The following is a 26,038-nucleotide window of genomic DNA, read 5'->3' as shown; positions in this document are numbered from 1 at the left end:
AGACGGTTACTCACCTAAGTCCCCAAGACACAAGAGGTCGAGATGGGGACTTAGGGCGAGCTACAGGGGTCTTATATACACAAATCCATGGTCCAAGAATAGTACAAGAGAATCACATGCAGGGCACAAGGATGAGTAAGACCGACCCACTTAGGTGGGTCAGGATTATGAATCAAGGAGTTAGAAGGAATAACGAGTCATTGTTCATGAGTAAGCGGAACAAAACTCCGGTGGCTGTGCAGGGCTGTGCAAGGCTGTGCAAGGCTGTGCAAGGCAGTGCAGGGCAGTGTCAATGATGCTGTACTGCTGCCACTGAAGGTCACGTGACTTTGGAAAAGGAAAGGTGGGAAAAGGAAAATGATAAGTCCATATTTAGGAATGAAAAATGCGAAAATAAATTGTCCTTCTCTTCTCATCACAGAGGTGGGGTATGAGGTTTTTGGGTCTTCTGATGTTGAAGGTGGCGCGTTGCCGGAGCGATCTTGCGGTGGTGCGTCCGGACGGGCAGAGGACGACGACGATGTGTTTGTTAATCGCGCAGTGTCTATGATCGCATCTACTTGAGATTTGACGCAGTTGATCAGGTGCGTGTACCAATTTAAGGCATTTCCTAATCGTCGTCGCACAGAATACTATGGTAAAGAGTTGAGAAATACATGAACGCAGCGCGAGGAGAGGATAGACATACCCTTGTGCGCATTTTGAAGTGTCTTGCCCCGAGGAAGGTCTCTAACGTAGACGCCCAAGCTGTCACATTTGGCGCCACTTTCAGAAACAGTGTCGCGACAAGCTCCATCATGTTGATGTCGAACGCGACCGAAGGCTCTTGAGGTGCGCACGGGAAAAACCCACGAGACACTAGGAAATTCGCCGCCGAGGTGCAACCACATACATGCACCTGAGTTTCTTCAAGACCTAGGACAACATGAGGACTAAGTAGAAGCAGAGAACTGTATAAGGTACTCACGATCAATGTAGACAATGAGGGTCTTTAACGTCTTCAAGTTTGGGCCACCACACGTACACGATGCGGCAACTTGCCCAGATGTCTGGCTGCGGGCACGCGCCAAGTAGTTCATGTATGGAGTGATGAGCTCCGGTATGGTGACGGTACGCCAACGCTCCCATTGGTTTGCCTTTTTCCGCGCATATCGAGCCTTGTTATTGGCTGACGGGGGTTCTTGGGGCTCGTGAATACGAAGAGGCGACGAACAGTCTGTATTCACTGAAGGAGAAGCAAAGGAACGGCTTGAGGGAGTACGAGGGGATTCTGTGACATTGCTTCCGCATATATCGTTTTTTGTGCTCTCTTGGTCGTGTCTGCCGTCTGGATGCTGCACAAGGGTCTGTCCATCCGGGAAGAGTATCACGGGTAGGGGCTGTCCGGGTTTCTGCAGCGGTAGGGAAGCTCGGGCTGAAAGTACGGGGCCTTGCTCCAAAGGCGTCTTCAAGTTCTGTGCTGTGGCTCTGAGAGCAGTACGTGGTATACGGAACGGCATACTTGGGTGAAGTCCTTGAGTGACCGCAGTTGGGGGACTCCGTTGTGTGATGGGCGGATTGTAGTCATATTAGATATTCTATGGTTGGGCCAATTCGACACGTCGGAAGCCTTCAACTCCATATCTGAATTGGCTTTCTTGTCATTGAGTGTTCTTGTTATAAAATATGTGATTAACATGGCAACGGCCACCGTCGTGCCAGCATTGAAGGAGCAAATAAACATTATACATTGCTGGAGGGAACGTTACATGATTGTGTATATAGGATGACGATTGGAAGGATTGAACCCACAAGAACCCAAAATAAAAACGAGACTGCGATCAACGGATATAGGTACGGTGAAACATGAGACGGGGTACATCGAAGTATTTTATGGTCAAGTCATGCGCAAAATGAGACGAAGGAAAGGAGGTTAGCGGTTAGCACTGGCACAAGGGGCGAGTAAGCAGTGCGGCCGACACGAAAGCGCCCCCAATCCCCACGAACACGATGGCAACCCAGCGAGCGCGCCGCAACCCCCACGAACGCCCCAACGAACGCGCTGCAACCCCCACGAACGCGTCGCAACCCCCACGAACGCGTCGCAACCCCCACGAACGCGTCGCAAACCCCGCGAACGTGTTGCAACCCCCGAGACGTGTTGCAACCCCCGAGAACGCGCAGCAACCACCGCGAACGTGCAGCAAGCGACGCAAGCACGGAGCACCCTTCAGAGGATCTCCTCGCGTCGTAGTGCCTGGATGCGAAGCGGAAGCGGCACCATGCTTGACAGTACTTGCGGCTCGGGGTGGGGGACTACCTCGATGTCATCATCGCGTGCTGGAACACGGAGTGGTTGGCTATGTTGCGGAGGGTCGAACTGGATGCCCCATAACGGTCCAACGAACAGAGAGTCGTGGATCATGTTTATGGCGGCATCTAGTGCACGGTTGTCTGGAATTAACCGTCAGGTCGCTGCGAACCACACCGTTTAGATAACTTACCGAGGGTATAATTGTAGCCTATGAACCACCACATCTCCATGGCGTTTTGGCCCAAGATTTTTCCAGTAATCTCGACGTCACGTTCATCGTCCATTTTGACATCCTGGGGAAGGGATTTAATGTTAGACGCCGTCGAAGCATAACTACATGGGCTTACGCGCGGCAAGTACACCTCAACAATGCCGCAGTCAACAGCTTGCAGGTATATGGACGAGCCTCGGTGCTGTCCGACGAGATGAAGTGTTAGAGGACTAGGGGGAACCGGATGGATGCGAGCGACACACCTCTATAATCTGACCAGGGACACGAGCAGCGCGACCTCTGTAACGAGGGAAGCGGGCAGAGTTAATCCGAGGCGCAACACCATGCCAAGGGAGAACTGGGCGAGACATGAAGCACGGGAGGGCACAGTGCAAGCAAGCGCAATGGGGGGGCGAACGGGAGTTCGTCGTACATATATATACACGTTTGACGGCAGGCACGCGTCACTGGCCTTATCTCTTGCGGTCACCTCTGGTACTTACCATCTTCCCTCGTGGCTCTCTGGTACTTACCATCTTCCCTCGTGGCTCTCTGGTACTTACCAAGTGACAAGGGTCGGCGGAAGTATAACCTTCTATACTCGACGGCACATGCTGATATTCCATGATGACATCATTTTGGATCCAGACTTGGCATGCCCGATGCGGCCCACTTCAAACTTCTCTCCGCAACAATGGCATGTACGCGTGCTAGGAAAGAATTCCTCCTCTTCATAGCGGTTATCTCGGCTTGCCCACTGCACTGAGAAGGTATGGCTTTGATGCACACGCGCCGCGTCTTCCAGATCGTCTCCGCAACGAGTCTTCCATTTTGCTCCCAAACTCCATCCAGTATGGTATATTCCTTGGCTGTATGATTGGTAACTTACCAACATCAGCCATGTGGCATTGTATCCAACGAAAAGGGTATCCAATTGACACTTTTCCCTCGTCCTCCAATCCGATTTATCCTTGTCGTAGTAAGCCCCACCTAACCTCCCGATGATGATCCGCGGTATAATGATCAATCACTCTGACAGGATTATGTTCTCCGCAAGCCATGCCGTCAGTAGCGAAGTTCCAAGGTACCTTATGCGAAGTAGGAATCATAGCGGCGTACAGGCCCGTGCATCCCGGTGGTTCTTTATTCTTTGAAGCAGGTTTAGAAGCAATTGCTGGGGTCCGCACGTCATGCCGCTTCCGCCTCGTGCTTGACGCCCTGGGTCCGGCGAGCTTGCTAAACACTGTAAATGCGGAGGGTGCTTCCATAGTAATTTTGCGACCTGTATAGGAAATTGACAAGACCAGAATCATATGAAATAGTAATTTCTCTCGGGCCCAAGGCTTGCTTCGCTCACATCCCAGAACGGCAATCAAGGCGCATCAGATCCAAAATGGGTAATGCGCTCTGCACCCCGACGCTACGCCTCGCCGTACCACGACTGAGACTCACTGGTTCTGTTTCTGACATCCCGAATGTGGTGGCATGCGTAAAATAGTAATTTCTCTCGGGCTCAAGCTTCGCTCACATCCCAGAACGGCAATCAAGGCGCATCAGATCCAAAATGGGTAATGCGCCCTGCACCCCGACGCTACGCCTTGCCGTACCACGACTGAGACTCACTGGTTCTGTTTCTGACATCCAGAATGTGTGGCATGCGTGCGTGTGCGCCGATGGTCTATCCCCTGATGTCCGAGAATCAATTAAAATTCTGCCTTGGAAGGCTCTGCCTCGGCCTCTTCACTCCTCCTAGATGTCATATTAATCTCTGATCACGAGCCATTCCAATTCATATGTAGAAAATACGAGCATCTTGAATAAGCATGCGAACCCAATTGTCGACTAGTGACGAAGATACCCTACTGATCCCAACTTGATCGCGCGGATGTATCGCCAGCAATCATTATGAATGTGCGGTGAGTAATCTGGCACATCCAAGTTGTGCGAAAGGTTTCTAAGTATTCACATCCGTATATGGCCACAACGGACGATCTCTTGACTTGTCCGTCGCCTCGTTTGTTGCCAGTGTACAACTTTTCCTACACCGGCCTTCGTGAAACCACACAGAGTAGGATAGTTACGCTGTACTTCTGGCCTACACACATATTTGCACAGTGCATTGGATACACCTTACCTTGCCCATTGCGCTTGACTGCCGATGTAGGTCTGTGTTTCCTTCGACGATGCTTTCCCCCCCACCCCGCTTTTTTCCCAAGCGGTTTTGCGGGGTGGTCGGGGTTTTCAACGCACTGACGAGGAGCCGGACTTCCACCAGTAAGGTAAAGATGGCTTTCCTAGCATACATTACATAGCACTGTATGTACACATGTACCTAGGACTTTTTGGTGCCGGTGGTGAGACGGTGCGGTTGGCTTCATCAACTCACGAAAACCGTTGAGCTGCTTGGCACGCTGTTGACTGCACGAGTGGCGTACGTGCAGCGCAGCAACCGGCTGTTCCGCTACCGGGACCTCGTCGACAATCTACCTACCTACCTACCTAATTGCGGTTAGCCATTTCCTGTTCCTCTATACAGCAATCCATCTCAGATATGATAGGCCCGGGTTCCGCACGTACACCTCCGCAAGTTGTTCCGGTGAGGCATCCTTGTTATCGAGATCCCACTCACACTGATCGTTCAACTCCATCGAACCGACAATGATGTCCAATTACGAACCTCAGTTATAATGCACACTGACACCCATTTACAATGACGAATACGAACTCATGTGCAGCCCTGCGCCAACGCCGGTTTTGCAGAACCCAAGTTGACGATACTACTTACCCTGACCACGCTGCCTGTATATCATTTACAATGTCACGCATACTCTTCTTTCCTGTATCCCTGTATCAATGTTGTGTGTTCCTTCTTTTGCCGTGAGTGTTCTGGTTCTTCTGGCTCGCGGTTGGTGAGATCTAAATCATCAATCGTACGCCGTAGATTGTTTCATTCCGTATGTAACAGATATTGGCGTGGCATTACAAGAGGCGCGATACAAGAAGTTATTGGAAAGTGACGAAGACACTACTGATTCCAGCTTGTTCGTGCACATGTATCGTTATTTATCGCAAAGAACGTGCGGAGAATAGCCCCGGGATCTGGAACTTCCCGCGAAATTCCCAAGTGCGGCTCGCCCTCTCCTGCACCCTCTCTATCCCAAATCATCTCGAATGTGACGGGAATAACGGCAAAGTTGTCAGCGATCAAAGGTACTAATTGTTCATTCATGTCCAGGTAACGCCCGCTCCATCGACAGAACAACTCCCCGAAGCCTTTCTTTATCAACTGTAAGGCTGATCAGCTAACACGCAATATACCGTGAGTAATGCGTACCTTTTCTGCACGCCGGTCATACCGCAGAGGGGAAAGAAATGCTAAACCCAGCACGTGCTGAAGGTATCGGTGGCCATTCACCCCACACGTCCGTCGCAACCGATGGAAGTTCGTCATATGATAGTTGAGGACGCTGTCCTCGGCGAACTCCTCAAGACACGTGGGTTGTAAGGCCCACGAGATTAGTTCTTGTGCCTAGGTGGTCTTTCTAAGCTACACTGGCTGCCGTGGAATTGGACACTCATCGTACCTCAGATACTCGGTTCAACCAACAGCGGAACCAGGGATTACAGTCTGTCGGACCCCAGAGCGATCCAGAGTTGTTCTGTTCGATCTCTGGCAAGCGCCACGGGATCGTCAGCTCAGGGTCGATGAAGAGTTGCCTCGCGTTCATCACTCCCGAAGCTGGCGTGCTCTCGTCGATCTTTTCCGGGACAAATCGCTGGTAAGCCCCAATAAATTCACGCACGATGACCTAATGAGTAGTTATTGACTTGTACTTGTTAAATATAGGGTCGCCTCACCGAAACTTCGAGGGGTTGCACCATCAGTTGTCCAAGCACGAAGATACACTTCATGTAAGCCACGGGTGTCGTACCCGTTAGCATCCTATTGTAGTGATAGCAACACAGATGCTGAAGCACCATCGGGCTGTAGTTCCACAGGTTCTGCTCGCGATCCCCTTCTTTGAGCATACCTACGAAGATTCGCGCCTTGCATACTGTCAGCAGCAGTCTCAAAGAAGGCAATCGTTCATACCTTCACATATTTATCACGAAAGATCATCGAGTCAGTGATATCCTCTTCAGCTTCATCGCATGCAGCGGACATGTCGCCCCACGTTAGCGAGGGCAAAGGCGAACAGGAGGGTGGTATGAGACTCAGAGGAAGACGGAAGCAACACACCGTGAGCGTTGTAAAAATTTCATCGTCCGGAGATGCTCATTCGTATCTAGTGTCGTGAAGCCCATGATTGGAACATGCAGATCCCTCGTGCAGATCCTCCGTGCGCCTGCCCCAGGCTCTGACGGTCATTCAGGGGAGATTCCCTTTAGGGACTTCTGGTGTGGATCGTTACTCTCTCAGATTTGATTGGATGCCACCTTCATCACCTGCGCACGCATAACCGATTCGCAAATGGTGCAGGTACTTACCACCCCCATCGCGCTCTCTCCCCGCTCTTGGCTGACAGCGTACGCGATACAGGGCGCATACAGCTTCTGTAAAATTTCATTGAATGGACGTCAAAGCTACGGAGAACCCAACCTTGATCTGTCGACGCTGGAGTGCAGCAAACGCTTGCAAAGACTGTAGCGCATCGACCCAACCCCATCTTTTTGTTGCCCACCGCCGTCTAGCTTTCTTCATTGCTGTCCTATTGCGCACACTGTCCCGTCTCGCTACTGCTAGAATGCCGCAGACACGTTCTGGTAAACAGGTGTGTTGTACTTCATCTGTGCGCTACTTCGAGCCCTCACGCTTCTAGAAGGCAACACCGCTAACAACTTTGTCTTTGCCCCTTGAAGAGACGAAGAAAAGAAAGGTATCTAGTTACTGTTTGCGTGCATGCGTGTGTGCGTGGCTTACAGAGTCCTCCAGAAGCGCAAAACGGGTGCGCTCGATGTCCCATCACAGCCAGCGAATGTCGCTGGAGATGCTGTAAGTCTTCTTTGTATGGCAATATTGGCGATGTTGCTCAGTATGTTCGGGGTTCAGCTGCCAGCGCCACCTGCCGACAAGAAGTCGATATCATCCCAGGTAATTTGTTGCATGATATATATCTTTTTGACATGCTCACCTGTCGCGGAATTCATCAACCAGAAAAGTAAGGAGCCTTCAACCAAGCGGAAGACGGCAAACTCCACGAAGGCCGCGAAGAAAACCAAGGTACGTTAACACGAAATAATCTCAAGTAGAGATCGCTAAAGAGATACGCACGAACAGGTTACCTCCAAAGCAGCCGGATTGGAACCAGCGGTTCCATTGGATGAAGTCGGCTCATTGCCATCGTCGTTGTCCTCAAGATTGTCGTCACCATATAGCAACACTGTCACTCCTGCCCCCGGGATTAACCCTCCCACTCCCGCCCCCAGGATCGACCCTCCCGCCCACGGCATCGACCCTCCCGCCCGCGGCGTCGACCCTCCCGCCCACGGCGTCGACCCTCCCGCCCACAGCGTCGACCCTCCCGCCCACGGCGTCGATCCTCCCGCCCACGGCGTCGACCCTCCCGCCCACGGCGTCGACCCTCCCGCCCGCGGCATCGACCCTCCCGCCCGCGGCGTCGACCCTCTTGCCCCCGGGATCGACCATTCCGCTCCTGGGATCGGCCGTCCCGCATCTGGGGGCGACCATATCATCCTTGGTGACAGCAGGGGGGACAACCAGACCAGTACCCTGCTACCCACATCCAGGACTGCGGCCGCCGTTGTCTCTGCCGATGTGTTATCCAATATTGCAACTGGTTCGCATGAGATCCGTCGATTCATTACTACGAGTCGCGCTGACAAAACTCAAAGCATCTTCAGCTGCTCAATCTCTTAACAATCACGGCGCGAATGCGCCAGGGTCCGTTTTTCCAACATTCAATGTACCCGCGCTTCCTCCAGCTTTTTACGGTCAACCTCAGCTCGGGCGTGCGCCGGGCAATGTGCTCATGGGTTCTTCCGACGTTATATCTGGTCTGGCAGAAGCAGAGGCGCCGTACGCCTTACCTGAAGAGGCAACATCTAGTGTACAGGATTCGTTAGCCACGTTCATTGCAACGATGAACTCTGCGGAAAACGCTACACAACGCGAGGTACGTCCTGGCTTTGCTGATTTTGACAATTCCTTGACTTAAACGTGCTATCTAGTTTAACGATACCGTTGCGCAATCTAACACGACGTTTCCGTTATTTGCGCCCTGGAAGTCGGCGCATTTGGCTCCGCCAACCTTTGCACAACAAGGCATGTATTGCGTGTATTATCGTCTCAAATCGGACCAATACTTACTAGCTTTCGATAGTTCCTGACGTGAACAAATCTGAGCGTTCACATCGTGTATCCGACACCATGCGTTTCGTCTTCCCCACCGTATCAACAACTGGGATCTATGTCCACCAGAATGACCTGAACGCAAGTGCTACGCAGCTGGTAAGTCTCCCTGAAGTTTCGAGACGCGACAAGTGGTGACACAAATTACAGGAGTTCAACCCCGCCAACGTTGCCTTCCAGGACCCATCGCCTACAGCCTCTGCGACTCTCGATACAAATACGGACGCCGAAATTCATAATCATCTCGATGAGGCTTCGTTGGGGTGCGCACCCAATTCGGCATTGGAGAGATGTGACGACTGGGAGGACATCGAACCTGCCCCCGACGCCGACGACGACGACGATATGATATCCGGCGACGAAATGTCTGATACCGAAGACCCGAGCATCCCAAACCGTCCCGGAGCAATCAGCAAGGCTGCGAAATTGAAACTCAAGGAGTTTATCAAATACGCGGATCAATTCAAGCTTGACCTTGCAAAACAAACGGGCAGGTCGTTGGACGTCGTCGCAAAGTGGATTGGGCGCCCGCCGCTTATCTCATCTCGGGCCGAGAACCGTTGGCAAGTATGGCAAGGATGGTATGCCGCACACCACCCAAAGATCAAGGCATCCGCCGATGGGTCGGTCAAAGGTATGCCACGGTGCTTTGAACTGCTTCCTCGTTTTTCTAACCGTAACGTCAGCGGAGAGCACGACAACCTTTGCGCATCGAAAGAGACTCGCTTATCACGCGCGCCTGGCGGGTCACCAAACTTGGCAAGAAAAGAAGGCTGCCATGCAAGATTGCTACGACTGGTGGCATACGAAACGGCAAGAGTTCTTGGGGAAACTCGTCGGAGAAGGTAAAACCAATACGTTGGTTACAAATGCAGCTCGTCAACTCAGCTCTGTGGTAAGCATTGTTGACCTTTGTGAGAACTTTGCTAATTGCGAGACAGTCAGAGCATTGGCATTCGCAAACCGGATTACATATTTTCGGCATCATCATCGACACCGCCGGCGGGAACTATATCATGACGGGAGGTTCCCCTCTCTGGCCACGCCTGAGGGCAAGATTTCCAAAGAATCTTCATAAGTACATCATGGAATGCCGTGCCCTTGTCACGTACGTCCACGTCCTTACTGGGGGAAAAACACCGCTCATGATTGTTTTAGGATTTTGGAACAGAATGAAGACGGCTCGCCCATCGTTACCGATGAACAACTCGAAGGCCTGATTCCTATCGAGAAGTCGGACTCTACCGGCAACGCCGACGATCCAACAGACCCGAAGCCATCTGAGCCCGCCGCCTGCGCCGACGGCGCTGACGCCGACGGAGAGGAAGAGTCTGATGACGATCAGGACCCAACGCGTGACGACTGCGATAAGACTTTGCGACGTATGATCCTTGAACTGTGCCGTAAGTACTTGAGTTTTCTCGTTGTGATGTCGATACTGATTCCTCATATCAGAACAGCCTGAGATCGGCATCACCCGCAACAAGTTCATGTGGGGTACTTGTATGGAGTATCTTGTTGAGAATGAGATATCGATATACAACTGGAACCCCGATGCAACCATGACCGAGACCAAAGTCGCAGGCAGGCAAAACGAGATTGCGTTCAACTTCCGTGGGAAGCATATCGGCAGGAAGATTAAAACGATGGTTACGAGGCGAAACGGCCCAGAAAAGCTGGCCATTGCAAAGTGGCCCGCTGGCAAGTCCTGTCTTGCCGTATTGCTCATTACAGAATCTCATACCGTTCCCAGATGTCCGAAACAAGCCGTGGCGCGATCGTGGGCAGGTGCCAATCCTGATGGGGTACATACCAAAAACCGGCTGGAAGGGGAAGGAAGAAATCATCGACACCCCGTATGGGCGGCAAATCGTCTTGTATTGCGCCCAGGTTACGCAAGCATACTACGACGCTGTTATTCAGGAAGCTCAGGACATAGCTTCTCCATCTGCTGCCAACGCTGCGCACAGCAAACAGAAGATGAAGCGGCGAGAAAAATCCGCTCCCGCGACGACCAAAAAACGTCAGCGGTCCGGACGACATACCAAGGATTCAGCACCCGCCGAGACCGATAGTCCGGCACGTCCAACCGGGTCTGGGTCGCAAACCACGCGCAGGGGGCATGTACTAGGCACGATCCCAACGGCCCATAACTACGTGAATCCACTTCTCAACGCACGGATGAAGAAGGACAAGCCGTATATCGATGTAGGGAGTGACGACGAGCAAGTTGCGCAGGATAGTGTGCCCGTCGCCTTCGACTTGGCAGCAACCAGCACGCCAATGACGACGTATCCTCAAGGTCTTGAGGATGGACGGGTACGTTGATCATTCTTGTTGTTTACCTGCCCTGACCCTCATTGCCGTCTCAGATGGACGTCGACGAGATTGAGTTCGTTGACGACACACACGTCTCTCCGTTTGCGCACCCCGGTTCTGCGGCTCAGGACTACGCACCTGAGTGGAATGCATTGATGCAACCTCAATGGCAAGATTCGACGATGGCTCAACCTCCCGCTGACCCTCAAGTGTCAGCAAAGAACTCGTTGCCGCCGATTCTGGAGTCTCTTGAAGGCGAGTTACCGGAGTCTTGCGCGGACTTCGTTCAGAGGCACTGACATGTATCATCAGAATACGGCGACGATTGGGACTTCAGACTCCAGAGCGAGACACCACCGCTGCGTCCAGCTGCTCATGATAGATTGCCTGTCGGTGATGACGGCGTGCCGTGTGTGCCCCAAGCTGCCACTCGGTCGATCAGAGGCCCCCGGCCCCGTCCATTACCGACACCAACCATTTCCCCAGCAGTGTATCATGGGCAAGTCACCATACCTTCCCGACCTGCGGTGCACCAACCCTTCGACTATCCCGCCCATCCCTCCAACTATAACCTGTCGGCCCACACGCCCGTCCATTCTCAATGGAACTCCGAGCTAACGCAAGAGCCACTGCGTGGGCATCATGCTGCTCCCGAGGTGCTCGCAGGTCATCGACAACCCTTGGTGAGCCAAAGCGGCGCTCATCTCGCGCAGGGGCTTGCTACGTCAACACGTCGTCCACTGCCAGCGCCATCGGCTGGCTATCACTCGCTTCAGGCCTTATCGACTCCTTACCAAGTCTCCCAGGACGCGTGGGAGCGGAGTGGCCATCAGCAACAGCATGCACGTATGCCAATGGTCATGACCCAGCCCTCAGACAGTCGAACTCGGGGTGTACCTCTTCCCCGACGCCCTCCCTCGTACACGTCTCCAAGGACGGATATCGGCCATCCAGGTCATCGTCCCGCAACGGCCAGCCGCCACCATCTCCCTTCTGCAAGGCTAGTACGCGATGCTTCACAACAAGATATACAATTGCCGGACGTGGCCGCCAACACTGCCCGAATGCCCGCCAACGCTGCCCGAATGCCCGCCAACGCTGCCCGAATGCCCGCCCAAATCGCTCCTACAAGTTTGCGGCAAGAACGGTCAGGTCCACCCAGACCCCGTCCAATTAAGCGGGTGCGAAGCGAATACGAGGATGACGAGGTGGATACGGATGCAGAGCTGATGGCCAGCGGTATGGCACGTGCAGCATACTTGCGCGAACAGGATATGATCTATCGCGTCGCGCCATAATAGACCTTGAGATGCCCAGTGTCAATTTAGATGACCGAGTGCCCACTGCCGACTGGTGGTGGAGGGGAAGACGCCACCTCAGCCACCCCTCTGACGGGCTCTAGTAAGGTGGATTCCCCGCCCCGATTGAACCGCCTTCGAAGGCCTGCTAGCAGGGTATCTCCCACTTTTGCTGGTACTTCCTGCGCCGGGCGGCATCCGGGCTGCTCGCGGTAGGGGACATCCCAGACATCCACCGGTCCCCACAGCGTCCTGACAGCAAGTACCAGGCCAATGCAGCATACAACACGTATCCCGACGGCGGTACCAAATCCTCTTCGGATCGTTCCCGCAGGACTGGACATATTATCAATAGACTATAAAACATATCTACAGACACGCATCCGTAACTGTGTTGAGTTCATCTTCTGCGACGTCGAGTCAGTTGGCACGAACTTGTTGCCAGCGTTATATTCTCCCTTGGTACGTACCACTACTTCGGCGCCGGAGCTGAGTGGGCGGAGCTGGATCGTCTTCTCGCCCCTTTTGCCTCTTGGCCTCTCTGTGAACTCTCAGACTGCGACATCGCTCTACGCAATATTTCCCGTGCCAACCTTCTTGGGGCTCGTATTCTGGCCACGGCCAGCATGCTGGATTCATCACCTGGATCAAAGAAGGCACGGACACGGTCGACTCGATTCTCAACATTGGACGTCAGTGGGACGTACCATCGATGATACCCCGCCTGAATTGAGCAGGGGTCCTCGTAAGGAGATATCGTCATTCAGCAGCCCATACACACCGGCTCAAAGTCCCGCGGGATCCCCCATCCCAACTGGCTGATCGCGCGATCGTCCGGATGCTACACCTGGAATGCAACAGGTACGTACCAGGCGGTGACTTGGGAATGGGAGGTCAGGTTCAAGAACATCGTGCCTGTCATGATCGAGGAGTGGTACGTACCGTGCGCGATCGTCCGGATGCTACACCTGGAATGCAACAGGTACGTACCAGGCGGTGACTTGGGAATGGGAGGTCAGGTTCAAGAACATCGTGCCTGTCATGATCGAGGAGTGGTACGTACCAGTGTGCTGGGGCGCTTCGCTGGGACATACCATAGAGCGACTGCTGCCACCAGCAACGCACGCTGCGATGTCTCAGGACCACCAGAGGTTCGATGGTACTTACCAGGATGGGTCTACGCACTGGTACGTCCCTCACCTTTCATTCAGGCACTGGGGTCTTCTAATCCTGGCACGAGCCGTTTTGGGACGTACCAATGTTCGCTCCGTACGCCTGGGGAGCGCCATCGGTGCTTCCATCAGGTAACACCATCCCTGGGATCTTCCCTGTGATGAAGGAGGGTACCGGCACCTTGATCAACGTTTTGGGACGTACCTCGCTGCTCAACGGCCCCGTGGTGCATCGCTGTCATATTTCACTTCACCACAGGCCGTCTGACAGAGAAGGTACGATGTCCCAGCTCACGATATGGTGCACCCCAAGGTTCATTGTGCGGAAGCAGAACGGTAGTTACAGGTTTCCACCAACAACATAGGTATCATGATCCTATATGTTATCTTGTGTGCAATGAACTATTCTCGATGTGACATCACTCGCCGCGTAACTGATCACGAAAGCCAAATAGATTGATGAGTATGATATAAGTACATGATAATCAAGCCATATGATACGCTAAGCTCCTTGCATGCGTAATCGTTTATTGTTCTCCTGACGCCTCCAACAAGAGGGTAAGGTCTTCATACCGCTCCCCCAGGTCTCCGTCGCCGACTAGGCGTACCCAAAGGCCAGCCGACAGGTTGAGGTACGACGACGAGAGGGACAGGGATCGCGATAGGCGGGATAGGGATAGGGATCGATACCGTGATGACCGATACAGAGACGAAAGGCGCAGGGACTCTCACAGGGATGACCGTCGCGACGACCGAAGAGATGACCGTCGACGTTCTCGCTCTCGCGACCGTGAACGTCGGGACCGAGATCGAGCTCCTCCAGCTATGCCTCCCAGGGATGAGAAGTCTGCTCAACCAAACGCTTCTACAGAGTCGAATCCTGAGGATGACAAAATGAAGGCCAAGAAAGCCCGTTTGGAAGCTTGGAAGAAAGAACGAGAGGCGAAGAAAGCCTTGGACGAGGCAAAGGCGAAAGCCATGGCATTGGCAGGGAAGTCAGCCCCTCCTGGTGAGTTCCTCCATTTACTTGATCAATTATTCGTGATTTCATACCACTTGATCCGTTTGCTCCTAGTGAACGCTTCTGCCACTCCGGCGAAGCCTGCAGGTGCCTTGAATCGCAATGCGTTGAATGGACTGGGTCTCAAGGGTCTTCCAATCAAGTCCGACGTACTCAGAAGTACCTCGGCCACCATGTCGATGGATGACTCTAACGATACCAAACGCAAGTTGGAAAAACTTGGTGACATGCCGGCTGTGGATATGACGATGGTCGATGGCGAAGGCGCAGTCGGTGATTTGGAGGGCGATGAAGATGACGAGGAGGCAAATCGGATGGAGGCTGTAATGAAGTCCAAGACTAAAGACGCTATGGATGTGGATGAAGACGAGGTGGACCCACTGGATGCCTTTATGACCGGTATTAAAGAAGAAGTCAAGAAGGTCAACGAAGAGGACATTAAGAAAGCAGGCGCTGCTCCTAGTCAGCAATCGCGTGTCCGACTTGATGATGGCACGGAGGACAACGTCGAGGACTTCGCGGAGGGTGTGCAGGATGAACTCGATCAGACTGAGTTAAATCCCGAGGATATTCTCGCCCTCGCCGCGAAAAAAGCTAAGAAGAAGGACCTTGCAACCGTGGATCATTCCCGCGTCCAGTATGAACCTTTCCGCAAAGAATTCTACATTGCGCCTCCCGATATCGCTGCAATGACCGACGAGGATGCCGAACTGGTTCGATTGGAATTGGATAGTATCAAAATCCGCGGCGTCGATTGCCCTCGACCTGTGACGAAGTGGAGTCACTTCGGTCTACCTGCTAGCTGGTGAGCGATCTCCTTTCATGCAGACACGCGCCTCTGACTTGCGAGTTTCAGTCTCGAAGTTATAAAGAGGCTCAACTTCACGGCGCCGACACCTATCCAAGCACAAGCTATCCCTGCTATCATGTCCGGCCGAGACGTCATTGGTGTCGCCAAGACGGGTTCAGGGAAGACCATTGCCTTTCTGTTGCCGATGTTCCGGCACATCAAGGATCAGCGACCTCTCGAGCAGATGGAAGGTCCTATCGGTGTCATCATGACCCCAACCCGTGAACTTGCTGTTCAGATACACCGAGAGTGTAAGCCTTTCCTGAAGGTTCTCAACTTACGTGTACGTCCGTGTACAATGCTTTGAATGGGACTCTTCTGATTGCCTTATTATAGGCTGTATGTGCTTATGGTGGCTCCCCGATCAAGGACCAAATCGCAGATATGAAGAAGGGGGCGGAAATCATAGTCTGTACCCCTGGTCGCATGATCGACCTCCTTACGGCAAATTCAGGTCGAGTGACCAACCTCAAACGCGTCACGTATATCGTTCTTGACGAAGCTGACCGTATGTTCGACATGGGTTTCGAGCCCCAGGTCATGAAGATCATCAACAACATACGCCCCGATCGGCAGACTGTCCTCTTTTCTGCCACTTTCCCGAAGCAAATGGATTCGCTGGCGCGAAAAATTTTGCGCAAACCCCTCGAGATTACCGTCGGTGGTCGTTCCGTGGTTGCAGCGGAGATCGAGCAGATCGTCGAGGTCCGTCCAGAAGACACGAAGTTCACACGTCTCCTCGAGATTCTAGGCCAGATGTACAACGAAGATCCGGAATGCAGGACGTTGATCTTCGTCGATCGCCAGGAAGCCGCTGATAACCTCCTTCGCGAACTACTTCGACGAGGGTACTTATGCATGTCTCTCCATGGAGGCAAGGAGCAAGTAGACCGTGATCAGACCATCGCTGATTTCAAATCTGGCGTGGTTCCCATCGTCATTGCTACGTCTGTTGCTGCACGAGGCTTGGACGTGAAACAACTCAAACTTGTCATCAACTACGACGCGCCGAACCATATGGAGGACTACGTCCACCGAGCTGGCCGAACTGGCCGAGCCGGCAATAAGGGTACATGTGTGACCTTCATTACGGAGGAACAGGAACGGTATTCAGTAGATATCTACAGGGCGTTGAAGGCTAGCAACGCTCCTGTTCCGGCAGAACTTGAGCAATTGGCCAATGGTGCGCGATGCATACTTTTTGCATGACACAGTGGCTGACGTTGATTTCGCTGTAGGTTTCCTCGACAAAGTCAAATCCGGCAAAGCGAAGGCTGCGGGATCTGGTTTCGGAGGTAAAGGCTTGGATAAGCTTGACCAAGAGCGTGATGCGAGAGAGAAGGCCGAGCGGAAGGCGTATGGCGAGTCCGAGGAAGAGAAGCCCGCCGCGACAGAGAAGGCGGATGACCCGGCGAAGGCTGCGCCAGCCGAGGATGCTATGACTTTCGGGAACTTCAAAGTCGAGGTCAAACGCGGCCCTGCTCCAGATTCCTCGAAGGGACAACTCGGTGTGGCCGGCGCAGCTCTGGCCGCCCGTCGACTCGTTCAGCAGAAAGAACAGGAGCGTATTGAAGCGGCACTCAAAACAGCAGAAGAAGCTGCTGCTCGTGCGGGGAAAGACAGTCCCGCACACAAGCAAGCGCTCAGTGTTGTCGCCAAGCTCAATGCGCAGCTCAGGGCGCACAAGCTCGTTGCTCAGTCACAACTGGCCCTTCTCGAAAAGGGCGGAGGAGAGCAAAAACCTTCAACCGCAGATGCGACAGAGTTCCATGCCATCATACCGATCAACGACTATCCCCAGAAAGCTCGATGGAAGGTCACCAACAAGGAGACAATGGTTCAGTTGGTCGATATGACGGGCGCATCGGTGACGAACAAAGGTGCTTCAGGTTTCTCGCAGTCCAGTCCCGCAGCTCACTCTGCTCCTAGGTATATACTACGAGCCCGGCAAGGAGCCCCCACTCGAAGGACCTCCAAAATTGCATCTGCTCATCGAGTCAAACGAGGAATTCAGGGTCAGTAGCATTTCCAAGTGGTGAACGGACGCAGACTCATATTTTTCCCCAGGTCGAGCAAGCGGTCCGAGAGATCAAACGGTTGCTTATTGAGGCGTCCGCAGCCGCTCTGCAGGCAGAGATGCGCAATCCTACAGCGACTCACGGCAGGTATAGTGTGCTGTAGGCAGACACCTAACTATATGTATCACGTATGTATATAGCGGGGCCGATTATGTATATGTTTTCTCGTGGAGATGAGCCCCGTGAGACGGACACAATCAACGGTGGGGACTTTGTTGGTACCAAGGCAGGCAGCTGATTGGCCCTTAGGCCGTGCCGTGGTGTGCCGTACGCCGCGGACCGCCAAGTCCCCGTGCTCTGCGCTACATACATTCCTACGCTCCGACGATTGACTCGAGAGGGATGACGAGATTTTGACCTTCAAGAACTCAGACTGACCTATCGATGCTGCTTCCTCTCTTTTCCCCCGCGGGTCAGCGTGCAGCGTCGCTCCCGCCATGCCTTCCAGAGAGCACTCTCCTGATGTTCAGAAAACGGCGACTTCGTCTACCACTCAGGCAGAACCAGCAGACGTCCGGTCAACAGGTGCCGCTGCAACCCCTCCTTCTTTGAGGAAAGGCGAAGGCGAGGATGCCGTACCAGAAGACAAGGCGGAATCGGTAGGTCCTTCGGTCCTCGCATGGTTATGTGCGCCAAAATCTAACAGCACCAAGGTTTACGAACGACTTGAAGACGATTGGCAGCACGACCCTCGTAACCCGAGGAACTGGTCCTCTAGCAGGAAGGTCATTGCGACGACCATCGTATCGTATTATACATTTGTCAGCCCACTTGCCAGTTCTATGATGGTCAGACTTCATCTCTCGTTTGCGGTTTGTTTTATTTATTTGCGTGAATAGGCTCCTGGTCTGCCGGCGATAGCCTCACATTACAATATCACTAGTTCGACTATCATCGCCATGACTCTCAGCATATTCCTTCTGTGAGCAATTCGAGCATTCAGTTCATATCGTCCCCTTGGCCGCACTAAATCAACCGCTGGCTTATTTCAGGTCATTCGCCATAGGACCTCTGGTGTGCCTAATAGCTCCTGTATTGTGTACACCGTGCTCACAATGCAATCGCACAGATTTTAGCCCCAGTATCCGAGATGTACGGAAGGACCTGGGTTCGTCATCGTAACCCGTATTGCTGCCCGTAGATCACGACTTACCCCTCCCCAAAGGTCCTACATATAGGAAATCTCTTTTTCCTATGTTTTAATCTCGGCTGTGCATACGCACCGACTACGGGTAGTTTGATCGGACTCCGGTTTCTTGGTACGACCTACGGATATCCGTCGCTGGCAAGGTGCTCATATACACGCAGCTGGATTTGCCGGGAGTGCTCCAATCGCCGTGGGTGGGGGTTCTGTTAGTGATATGTTCTCTGAAAAAGACCGTGCCGGGGCCATGGCGGCCTATACCTTGGGTCCTCTAATTGGGCCTGCTATCGGTAAGGTCTCAAACATTCAGTACTATTGTCCATCTCATACTAGCTCGTCCAGGACCCTTAATTGGAGGTTATGTTGCCCAGAACATTGGCTTTCCGTTTGTGCTATTTTTCCTGATGATCGATAATAAAGTCTGAATGTGTATGTTAGATGGGTATTCAAAATTATAGCTTGCTTGTGTGGCCTTGGTGCAGCAATCGGTATCCCGTTCCTGCGAGAAACATATGCTCCCGTGATCCGTATGCGCCTGGCGGCTCGCTCCGGAAACCCAGAAGAGGCAGCCAAACGACACCCGCATCTTCAGACACAACACGGCAGTAAAATACACGTTCTCTGGCTCAACCTCACTCGGCCATTCATTCTGCTGACTCGCAGCTACGTCTGTCTCTTGCTGAGCATGTACATGGGCCTGTAAGCTCTCTATGTTCCTCCTGCAGCGGTCGGATATTCATTACACTTGCTGCAGTAATTACGGAATTTACTACCTCATGTTCGGTATGTCTCGGTTATCGTGAGCTTCGTTTGCTATACCTAATGTTTCGAAATCATACAGCGACGTTCCCAGGTATGTGTTCGGTCATTATCTGTCCGGAAAGCCACTGAACCGTTCAAGACATATTCGAGATTGAGTACGGGTTCAGTACCGGCGCAGCAGGCATTGCCTACCTCGGCCTCGGACTAGGATTCTGCCTTGCAACCGCTATTGGAGGTAAAGTGGGAAACACCCTTTATCATAACGTATGTGCTATATTCTGCCGATGCGAGCTATTTTTATTGGTGAACATATGCAGTCAGCCGCGAAGAACGGCGGGAAGGCCAAACCCGAAATGCGGCTGCCCACGCTCATAGCTGGCGCCATTATCGTCCCAATCGGCATTTTGTAAGTTCATCGTCTCTGTCTTCGGAGCTCGATTTCCCTAATGCCAATGATAAAGCTGGTATGGTTGGTCTGCTCAAGCCAAAGTCCATTTCATGATGCCAATCATCGGAACTGGTATGCATGTTTGTATTCATTGCCAAACCAAGCTCATATCCGTGCTCAGGTATCTTTGGTTTCGGTCTCATGATGACCTTGTGAGTGGATCTCTCAACTTTCGGGAATTGTGATCAACATCTTGCGTAGCCTTCCTATTCAACTTTACCTGGTCGACTCCTTCGTGTATGCTGCGAGTGCCTTGGCGGCTGCCTCGGGTGCGTAATGAAGGCCTCGTTCGGAATTACTTCGAGCACTGACTTTTTCCCCGTCTTAGTCGTTCGCTCACTTTTTGGCTTCATTTTCCCTTTGTTTGCTACGCAAATGTTCAACGCGCTAGGAAACGGTGGAGGTAACAGCCTACTCGGCGGTCTCGGTATGTCCCACTATGACTGGTGTCAGAATCCTTCAGATTAACCAAAATCCAGCGATCGTTCTCGGTATTCCATTCTCGGTATTCCTGTACATTTATGGGGAACGCATACGTTCAAAGAGTGACTTGACGAGGCAGTCGTAAAGCACGACATTAGTGATAGACGTTGATGATGTGGTACTTCTACGGAGTGTTGCAGTTTTACTGGGATAGAAAGACGTATATAGCAAACATCTGCCATTGTCGTTGCTGTAGCTCATACATCGCTCACAATGATGATACCTAATGCATTTGACACTGAAAAATTGGCGGGTGCCCCACGCATTCACCTTCGCTTGCTTCGCCATCGCAACTTCAGTAGGAGAAGAAGATGTCTTGAAGACATCAAAAAACACGTCTTCCAAACCAGGAGCTTCTTCGAGCGTTTCCTAAAGATGTACACTCTGTGAGATATGAGTTGTATGAGCGTTGTTTACTTCGCGTATACTCTACGCGCACAATGCTGAGTCCAATACGAGCAGAGAGAACGGTCAGGAATACATCACGACGCTGCGGCTGGCACTTCGGCACATTGGACCTCAACCAGGTGCTGATCATGAGTAGCTGGATCGGCAGGGGCGGGGGAGGCGGAGGCGGAGGCGGAGGCGGCGATGGGAAGAGCGCTCTCGTCGATCATGCCCGGCAGGAACCGATCGACGCTCTCCTGCGTGACCTCCCAGAAGGCCCGCTGACGCTCATCCCTCGTGTCCTCCAGCGTCGGCGGTGCGAGCACACCAGCAACAGGCACAGCAGGGTCCTACACGGAACAAAGAGGAATACAATAAGGGGCACCGAGTGGGACGTGGAAAGAAGGTTAAGGGATAAAAATGGATGAAACACGCACGAAATTCCGTAGGAGAGGTACAAGCACGAACAACATGGACGGTCGTCTGCGTAAGAAACGAGTAATATTAATATGCAACTACGCACGACAGGTAACTACGGCCCGTGTTTGGTACAGCTAGGCAGCTAAGGTGAAAGACCCCACAATAAGACGGTCAGATAAACAGCATGTCCAGGCGACTGGGCTAGTTCTTCTTCCTCAGCAATGCCAACGTATGTTGACCGCCACACGCTGCAACTATCGCAGCCCACGAGCCGCCTTCTTTGCGAACAACAACTTTCGGCGTTTTAGCTTCGACATCCTCGCCGACACCAAGCTCCCCTTGCGTCTGTGCTCCCCACGCGTAAAGGGCGCCACCAGCAGTCACGGCCAGATTGTTGTGGGTGCCTGCGGAGATATGGGCGACGGGGTCCTCCGCATCAGGGAAGGTCACCAAAGCTGGCGTAGGGAGAAAATCTTCAAACTCTCGATCCTCGAAAGCTGGATCGTCATCCGCCAAGCCGAGCTGACCGTCATTGGAACGACCACAAGCATAAACCTTCCCGTTTGAGGTGAGGAACAATGTGTGATGGTCGCCTCCGACGATCTCTACAACTGTATCACCCCCGAGCTCTTCCTTGCTGAGTCCAATGACTCGCTTCGGAACGTGAACTTCTCCGTCGATGCCGGAATGGCGGTAACCGGTACCGGTTTGGCCTTTTGTGTTGAGTCCCCAGGCCCAGACGTCGCCTGTCTGGTCGACAGCAAAAGAATGGTTGTTGCCAGCACCAACAACCACCGCTTTACGCGTCCGTGTACCCAATATGATGCGCTCCGGAGCTGTCCCGTGGATTTTCCGACGCTCGATAACCTTGCGCCCGAGTTGGCCCTCCTCCCCAGCGCCAAGAGTGTATATGTGCCCATGCGTGGTCAGGATTACCAGATGGTTGTTTCCAGCGGCAACCGAGACAAATTTCTCGGGGTGCTGGTCTGCAGCGCGATTGTGCAGATTCAAGATAGCAGCCGGTTGAAACTGGCGCTGCTGCTCATTGGAGAATCCAAGTGCACCTTGGTTGCCCTGCAAATCGGATCATATAAGCAGGATAGTCGCTGTCGTAACAAACCAACGTACTCGGAAAGAACCCCAGACGCGCAATTCTCCGGTAGAACTGATTGCTGCGGACACGCTGTCGCCTGCTGCGACTCTGACAGCGCGAAAGTCTTCGTCGACCAGCGATTGCACTGGATGCGGGACGGCGGTGAGCTCGTCGACGTCCAAGAACTCCCCTTCCTTGTCGGGGTTCGGAACACCGACGGTCACCCGGCCCAGTGCGCCTTCGTCATTGACGCCACATGTCCAAACCTATGTAAGGGAATGAATCAGAGAAGGCCCTTCTGTCGATACAACGAGTGTTCTTGCTTACAGTCCCCCTCTCGTCCACTAAGAGAGTATGCATGCCCCCAGCAGCGATAGTTTCCAAACCGGCGTCCTCAGAACCGAATGCACCATCCTCAACTTTCTCCGTTACCCACGGATTCTTCTTCGGCTTGTCGTAGTCGCCCAGGAGTTCGCTACCCATGCCTAGCTGACCGAAATTGCCCGCACCCCAACCGAAAAGGATCGGCGCCGGTCGCGTGTGCTCCGGTACGGCAGGGAGTCCATTGATAGGATGCGATTCAGTTCTGCGTGATACCTTTCCGGCACTGACTTTGACAGTTGCGGCCTTCTTGGCTGGCGCTTTGGTAGCGGTGTTGGCAGCGACTTTCTTTCTGCTGTTGGCGCGCGCCACAGGCTTTTCGGGTTTGCTCTCTACCTCCTTCTTCGCGGTTCGAGAGCGTTTACTAGGCGGAGGAGCCTCCTTCTCAGCGATAGGAGAGGATGAGCGCTTGGCCCCTCTGCTCCTGCTGCGTGGAGCAGCTTCGGTGGTGGAGGTGCCGTTCACGGCTGGTTTTGTTGCAGCAGCACGAGTAGATCGTGGCGGCATGGTGATATAACTTGAGTTCACCAGTAATAGACGGAGTGTTCCGGTTATTTCACGTCGTCCTTCGGGCACCAAAGTGAGGTTACCGAAGAGGTAGAGTAAAGGTGAAGATCAACGAGCCTCCAGACTCGCGTTGAGCGGTTCAGCCACATGCAACTGTGGTCCACGTGATGTATGGCTTTGCCTGCGAGGAAGCTGGAATGTGACCGACCAGCGTATCGGGTTTCAGTTTCTCCGAGAAGAACGTTTGTTGGTGCAATATATCTTCTATCCACGCGTGCCTCCAGCAAAAACGCGTCCATAAACCTTGCAGACATGCCATTCAACTGCGATCAATCGCGATCACGTGGAAAGCATCCCTGGGGAGGGTTAAGGTTAGCCCAATGCTGACCGGCCCCCTGAAGCCTGAGGCCTGATCAGTGATTCATGCAGCCAACGCGTTTCATATGCGCGGAATCGGCTTTGGCCCGCTTGAGCGTGCGCTCACGCTATGGCCCTCATATGACAGGAGCTTCGTCGGGACACAGCGAACGGTACGTACGATACCCGTAACCTCTGAGATCTCCTTCCTTATACCCTGGTCATACTCAATATCTTCATCCAGAATCCCAGTCCTCAACCCAGCGACCGGCGATGAACTTTGCGTGTAGGTGACAATCCTACTACCTGAGACCGCTCTCTGAGTACGTCTCATCAGTGTTGATTCCGCATCTCCCTCCGATGTCGTGAAAGCGGTAGTAAATGCCGAAGACGTGTATAAGGCAGGCCAATGGAGTAGATCACCAGCAGTCTATCGCTCCCGTATCTTGTCAAACATTGCCAGAGCGCTTGAATCGCGCGTTCCAGACCTTGCTAGAATCGAAACCCTGCAAACGGGCAGGACCATCCGCGAGATGAACGCACAACTACGGAGATTGCCTGAATGGCTGTAAGCCTAGATGTTCCTTCCGGTGACAGTCGCATGACCACGTTCCTATCAGAGACTACTACGCTGCCCTGCTACGTACACATGAAGCGACCGTCGCCCCTACACAAGGGAAATTGTTGAATTACGTTCAGCGCATCCCTCTTGGTGTCGTAGCCCAAATTACCGTACGATTGTCGATGCTCTGTTCGGGTGATTGTGATGATCAATTGATGTGTTTATCAGCCATTCAATCACCCACTCTTGATAGCGCTCAAGAAGATCGCACCCGCCGTAGCCGCTGGCAACAGTGTGATAGTAAAACCTTCGGAAGTATGTCAGGCATGGTATCCGCTCTGAGTGAAAACGGCTCATGTAAAGACAGCTTGCGCCAATCACCTTGCTCGAGTTTGCTGCGCTTGCTGAAGAAGCTGGTCGTGAGTTAATCTCGGTTCGTCGAAAATCTGTCGGCGCTCAATAAGTGATTGGAACTTTGCAGTCCCGGCCGGTGTCTTGTCAGTTCTTCCAGGCCGCGGCGCAACAGTCGGAAATGAATTAGTATCTCATCCGTCCATCCGCAAAGTTGACATAACAGTGAGTTTCATTGAGTCCACTTGCTCCCCGTTTATGAATCGTGACAAACAACCGTCAGGCTGGCACGAGTACAGGTCGTGCGTTAGGTGGCATTGTAGGCCGTAACTTGGCTTCATATACTGCGGAATTGGGAGGCAAGGTCGGCCAACTGCTATTTCGTTTGGCGTCCCCTCTCTGACCCCGCCACCCAGGCACCAATCGTGGTCTTCGACGACGCCCATATTGACAACGCTGTTAACGGGGCAGCGTTCGCGTCCTTCATCGCCTCGGGTCAGACATGCGTCTCCGGAACTCGAATCATTGTGCAAGCGGGTATCTACAATGAATTCCTGGATCGTTTCTTGGAGAAAACCGAGAGCGTTCGGAGAAGAATGGGCGATCGTGCGCGGGTCGTTCAACGCAGAAAGCAAGGTTGCTGACTGTGTTTTTATATATCAGCTCTCAACCCAGCGTCATCTATGGGAACGGTGATTTCGGTCCATCATCTGTCTCGAATTGAAGCCATGGTCCGACGCTTTAAAGCAACCGGGAATGGGCAGATTCTCACTGGAGGAGAGCGCCTCGGTGGCAATTCGGTCTTGGATGGCTTTCAATTTGAACAAGGCGCGTTTTTCCCGCCGACGGTCATATCCGATGTCGAAGTAGAAGACGAACTATGGCGGGAAGAAGTATTCGGCCCCGTCGTTGTCGTCAAGCGGTTCGGGGTGACTTATCTATTACACTGCCAGGCGACCACGCAAGGCTGATGTATTTCCGCCAACCAGAGCGAGGATGAAGGAATTGCCTTGGCCAACAATTCGAAATATGGTCTCGGTGCTGGTATCTGGACATCGGATTTGTCCCGCGCACACCGCGTTGCTGCAGACATCGAGGCTGGAGTCGTCTGGGTGAACACCCATCATCGCAATGATCCTAGCTCTCCATGGTAACTACTCTTAGGTGCATGTTTTGTTTGCGGTGACCAAAGATAATCGCTAGGGGCGGCATGAAGGAAAGCGGCATCGGTCGTGAAAACGGTGTAGAAGCGTTTCATGCTTGTATGGATATTCCTCTCAGACATTTACTCAAGCTGACAACGAGCGATTGCGTCACAGACTCTCAAAGCAAGTCGACGATCATCAATATCGCTTCAACGGAGGAGAGTGCTCGGACAGATGATTGGTTCTCAGAAGCAGGCGCCGCCAGATACGGGTGAAATACAAGCTGCCATCATTGTACATCATGTCATGTAGCGTTGAATCGATTCCGACTCCCCTGAAGGAGGGAGTTGGTGTTTGCGCATGGGCCTCGTCACAGTGACCGGGCA

The 26,038-nt window shown here is 52.9% G+C and overlaps 9 protein-coding genes across 9 annotated transcripts in view; 4 read left to right on the top strand and 5 right to left on the bottom strand.

Annotated features, from left to right (window-relative positions):
• PUNSTDRAFT_32083 (uncharacterized protein) overlaps positions 1–1,142 on the bottom strand; it is a gene marked incomplete at both ends in the record, with an annotated part of 8,909 nt that extends 7,767 nt beyond the window's left edge. The window contains 3 exons of the mRNA XM_007382004.1: positions 420–632; positions 689–906; positions 968–1,142. Coding sequence (XP_007382066.1) covers positions 420–632; positions 689–906; positions 968–1,142 — 606 coding nt within the window. The remainder of the gene's footprint in view (positions 1–419; positions 633–688; positions 907–967) is intronic.
• Positions 1,143–2,209: 1,067 nt separating this feature from the next.
• Positions 2,210–2,850, bottom strand: PUNSTDRAFT_43426 (uncharacterized protein; the record flags this gene model as incomplete). The annotated part of the gene is made up of 4 exons (XM_007382003.1): positions 2,210–2,433; positions 2,484–2,586; positions 2,641–2,706; positions 2,782–2,850. 4 exons carry the CDS (start codon positions 2,848–2,850, stop codon positions 2,210–2,212), a joined length of 462 nt encoding a protein of 153 aa, XP_007382065.1.
• A 4,689-nt stretch (positions 2,851–7,539) lies between these two features.
• PUNSTDRAFT_132641 (uncharacterized protein) lies at positions 7,540–11,492 on the top strand (the record flags this gene model as incomplete). Its single annotated transcript, XM_007382002.1, has 12 exons — positions 7,540–7,596; positions 7,660–7,725; positions 7,783–8,302; positions 8,358–8,638; positions 8,836–8,973; positions 9,025–9,508; positions 9,561–9,769; positions 9,816–9,982; positions 10,033–10,277; positions 10,330–10,488; positions 10,628–11,193; positions 11,247–11,492. The coding sequence occupies 12 exons, from the start codon at positions 7,540–7,542 to the stop codon at positions 11,490–11,492; spliced, it is 3,138 nt and encodes a 1,045-aa protein (XP_007382064.1).
• A 1,471-nt stretch (positions 11,493–12,963) lies between these two features.
• PUNSTDRAFT_43424 (uncharacterized protein) lies at positions 12,964–13,982 on the bottom strand (the record flags this gene model as incomplete). The annotated part of the gene is made up of 10 exons (XM_007382001.1): positions 12,964–13,133; positions 13,199–13,233; positions 13,273–13,338; positions 13,361–13,406; positions 13,434–13,459; positions 13,482–13,574; positions 13,659–13,668; positions 13,748–13,844; positions 13,869–13,898; positions 13,959–13,982. The coding sequence occupies 10 exons, from the start codon at positions 13,980–13,982 to the stop codon at positions 12,964–12,966; spliced, it is 597 nt and encodes a 198-aa protein (XP_007382063.1).
• A 215-nt stretch (positions 13,983–14,197) lies between these two features.
• PUNSTDRAFT_100162 (P-loop containing nucleoside triphosphate hydrolase protein) lies at positions 14,198–17,772 on the top strand. The gene is made up of 7 exons (XM_007382000.1): positions 14,198–14,672; positions 14,739–15,489; positions 15,541–15,817; positions 15,871–16,717; positions 16,773–17,414; positions 17,464–17,549; positions 17,602–17,772. Exons 1-7 carry the CDS (start codon positions 14,489–14,491, stop codon positions 17,713–17,715), a joined length of 2,901 nt encoding a protein of 966 aa, XP_007382062.1. The 5' UTR covers positions 14,198–14,488; the 3' UTR covers positions 17,716–17,772.
• A 258-nt stretch (positions 17,773–18,030) lies between these two features.
• Positions 18,031–20,670, top strand: PUNSTDRAFT_142541 (multidrug resistance protein 4). The gene is made up of 18 exons (XM_007381999.1): positions 18,031–18,211; positions 18,266–18,400; positions 18,452–18,534; positions 18,605–18,626; positions 18,682–18,720; positions 18,778–18,871; positions 18,921–19,046; positions 19,099–19,141; positions 19,195–19,455; positions 19,511–19,539; positions 19,598–19,609; positions 19,658–19,782; positions 19,836–19,924; positions 19,980–20,038; positions 20,088–20,118; positions 20,168–20,235; positions 20,295–20,393; positions 20,446–20,670. Exons 1-18 carry the CDS (start codon positions 18,050–18,052, stop codon positions 20,532–20,534), a joined length of 1,566 nt encoding a protein of 521 aa, XP_007382061.1. The 5' UTR covers positions 18,031–18,049; the 3' UTR covers positions 20,535–20,670.
• A 261-nt stretch (positions 20,671–20,931) lies between these two features.
• On the bottom strand, positions 20,932–21,309 carry PUNSTDRAFT_132638 (uncharacterized protein; the record flags this gene model as incomplete). Its single annotated transcript, XM_007381998.1, has 2 exons — positions 20,932–21,186; positions 21,274–21,309. 2 exons carry the CDS (start codon positions 21,307–21,309, stop codon positions 20,932–20,934), a joined length of 291 nt encoding a protein of 96 aa, XP_007382060.1.
• Positions 21,310–21,358: 49 nt separating this feature from the next.
• On the bottom strand, positions 21,359–23,301 carry PUNSTDRAFT_84698 (RCC1/BLIP-II). Its single transcript, XM_007381997.1, has 3 exons — positions 22,677–23,301; positions 22,385–22,615; positions 21,359–22,330 (listed from the first exon to the last, which is right to left on the bottom strand). Exons 1-3 carry the CDS (start codon positions 23,235–23,237, stop codon positions 21,458–21,460), a joined length of 1,665 nt encoding a protein of 554 aa, XP_007382059.1. The 5' UTR covers positions 23,238–23,301; the 3' UTR covers positions 21,359–21,457.
• Positions 23,302–23,709: 408 nt separating this feature from the next.
• PUNSTDRAFT_51162 (aldehyde dehydrogenase) lies at positions 23,710–25,986 on the top strand. Its single transcript, XM_007381996.1, has 13 exons — positions 23,710–23,767; positions 23,839–23,880; positions 23,932–24,162; positions 24,215–24,326; positions 24,385–24,471; positions 24,524–24,575; positions 24,638–24,732; positions 24,791–24,871; positions 24,924–25,113; positions 25,171–25,436; positions 25,497–25,657; positions 25,711–25,769; positions 25,827–25,986. Exons 1-13 carry the CDS (start codon positions 23,736–23,738, stop codon positions 25,925–25,927), a joined length of 1,509 nt encoding a protein of 502 aa, XP_007382058.1. The 5' UTR covers positions 23,710–23,735; the 3' UTR covers positions 25,928–25,986.
• The last annotated feature ends 52 nt before the right edge of the window (positions 25,987–26,038 follow it).

Source organism: Punctularia strigosozonata, assembly GCF_000264995.1.
Source record: "Punctularia strigosozonata HHB-11173 SS5 unplaced genomic scaffold PUNSTscaffold_4, whole genome shotgun sequence".
Classification (NCBI taxonomy): domain Eukaryota; kingdom Fungi; phylum Basidiomycota; class Agaricomycetes; order Corticiales; family Punctulariaceae; genus Punctularia; species Punctularia strigosozonata.
Note: the sequence above shows the minus strand (reverse complement) of the source record. Positions and strands in the feature narration are given on the sequence as shown.

Bases quoted from the DNA above. Each gene is read 5' to 3' on its own strand.
- PUNSTDRAFT_100162 (XM_007382000.1), top strand. From the start codon at position 14,489: ATGCCTCCCAGGGATGAGAAGTCTGCTCAACCAAACGCTTCTACAGAG. The intron at 14,673-14,738 runs GTGAGTTCCTCC...GTTTGCTCCTAG, and splicing joins AGGGAAGTCAGCCCCTCCTG to TGAACGCTTCTGCCACTCCG. The intron at 17,415-17,463 runs GTGCTTCAGGTT...CTCTGCTCCTAG, and splicing joins CGCATCGGTGACGAACAAAG to GTATATACTACGAGCCCGGC.
- PUNSTDRAFT_84698 (XM_007381997.1), bottom strand. From the start codon at position 23,237: ATGCCGCCACGATCTACTCGTGCTGCTGCAACAAAACCAGCCGTGAAC. The intron at 22,616-22,676 runs GTAAGCAAGAAC...TCCCTTACATAG, and splicing joins TAGTGGACGAGAGGGGGACT to GTTTGGACATGTGGCGTCAA. The intron at 22,331-22,384 runs GTACGTTGGTTT...TCCGATTTGCAG, and splicing joins GCGTCTGGGGTTCTTTCCGA to GGCAACCAAGGTGCACTTGG.
- PUNSTDRAFT_142541 (XM_007381999.1), top strand. From the start codon at position 18,050: ATGCCTTCCAGAGAGCACTCTCCTGATGTTCAGAAAACGGCGACTTCG. The intron at 19,142-19,194 runs GTTTGTGCTATT...TGTGTATGTTAG, and splicing joins GCCCAGAACATTGGCTTTCC to ATGGGTATTCAAAATTATAG. The intron at 20,236-20,294 runs GTGCGTAATGAA...TCCCCGTCTTAG, and splicing joins TGCCTTGGCGGCTGCCTCGG to TCGTTCGCTCACTTTTTGGC.
- PUNSTDRAFT_51162 (XM_007381996.1), top strand. From the start codon at position 23,736: ATGACAGGAGCTTCGTCGGGACACAGCGAACG. The intron at 24,733-24,790 runs GTGAGTTTCATT...AACAACCGTCAG, and splicing joins TCCGCAAAGTTGACATAACA to GCTGGCACGAGTACAGGTCG. The intron at 25,658-25,710 runs GTAACTACTCTT...GATAATCGCTAG, and splicing joins AATGATCCTAGCTCTCCATG to GGGCGGCATGAAGGAAAGCG.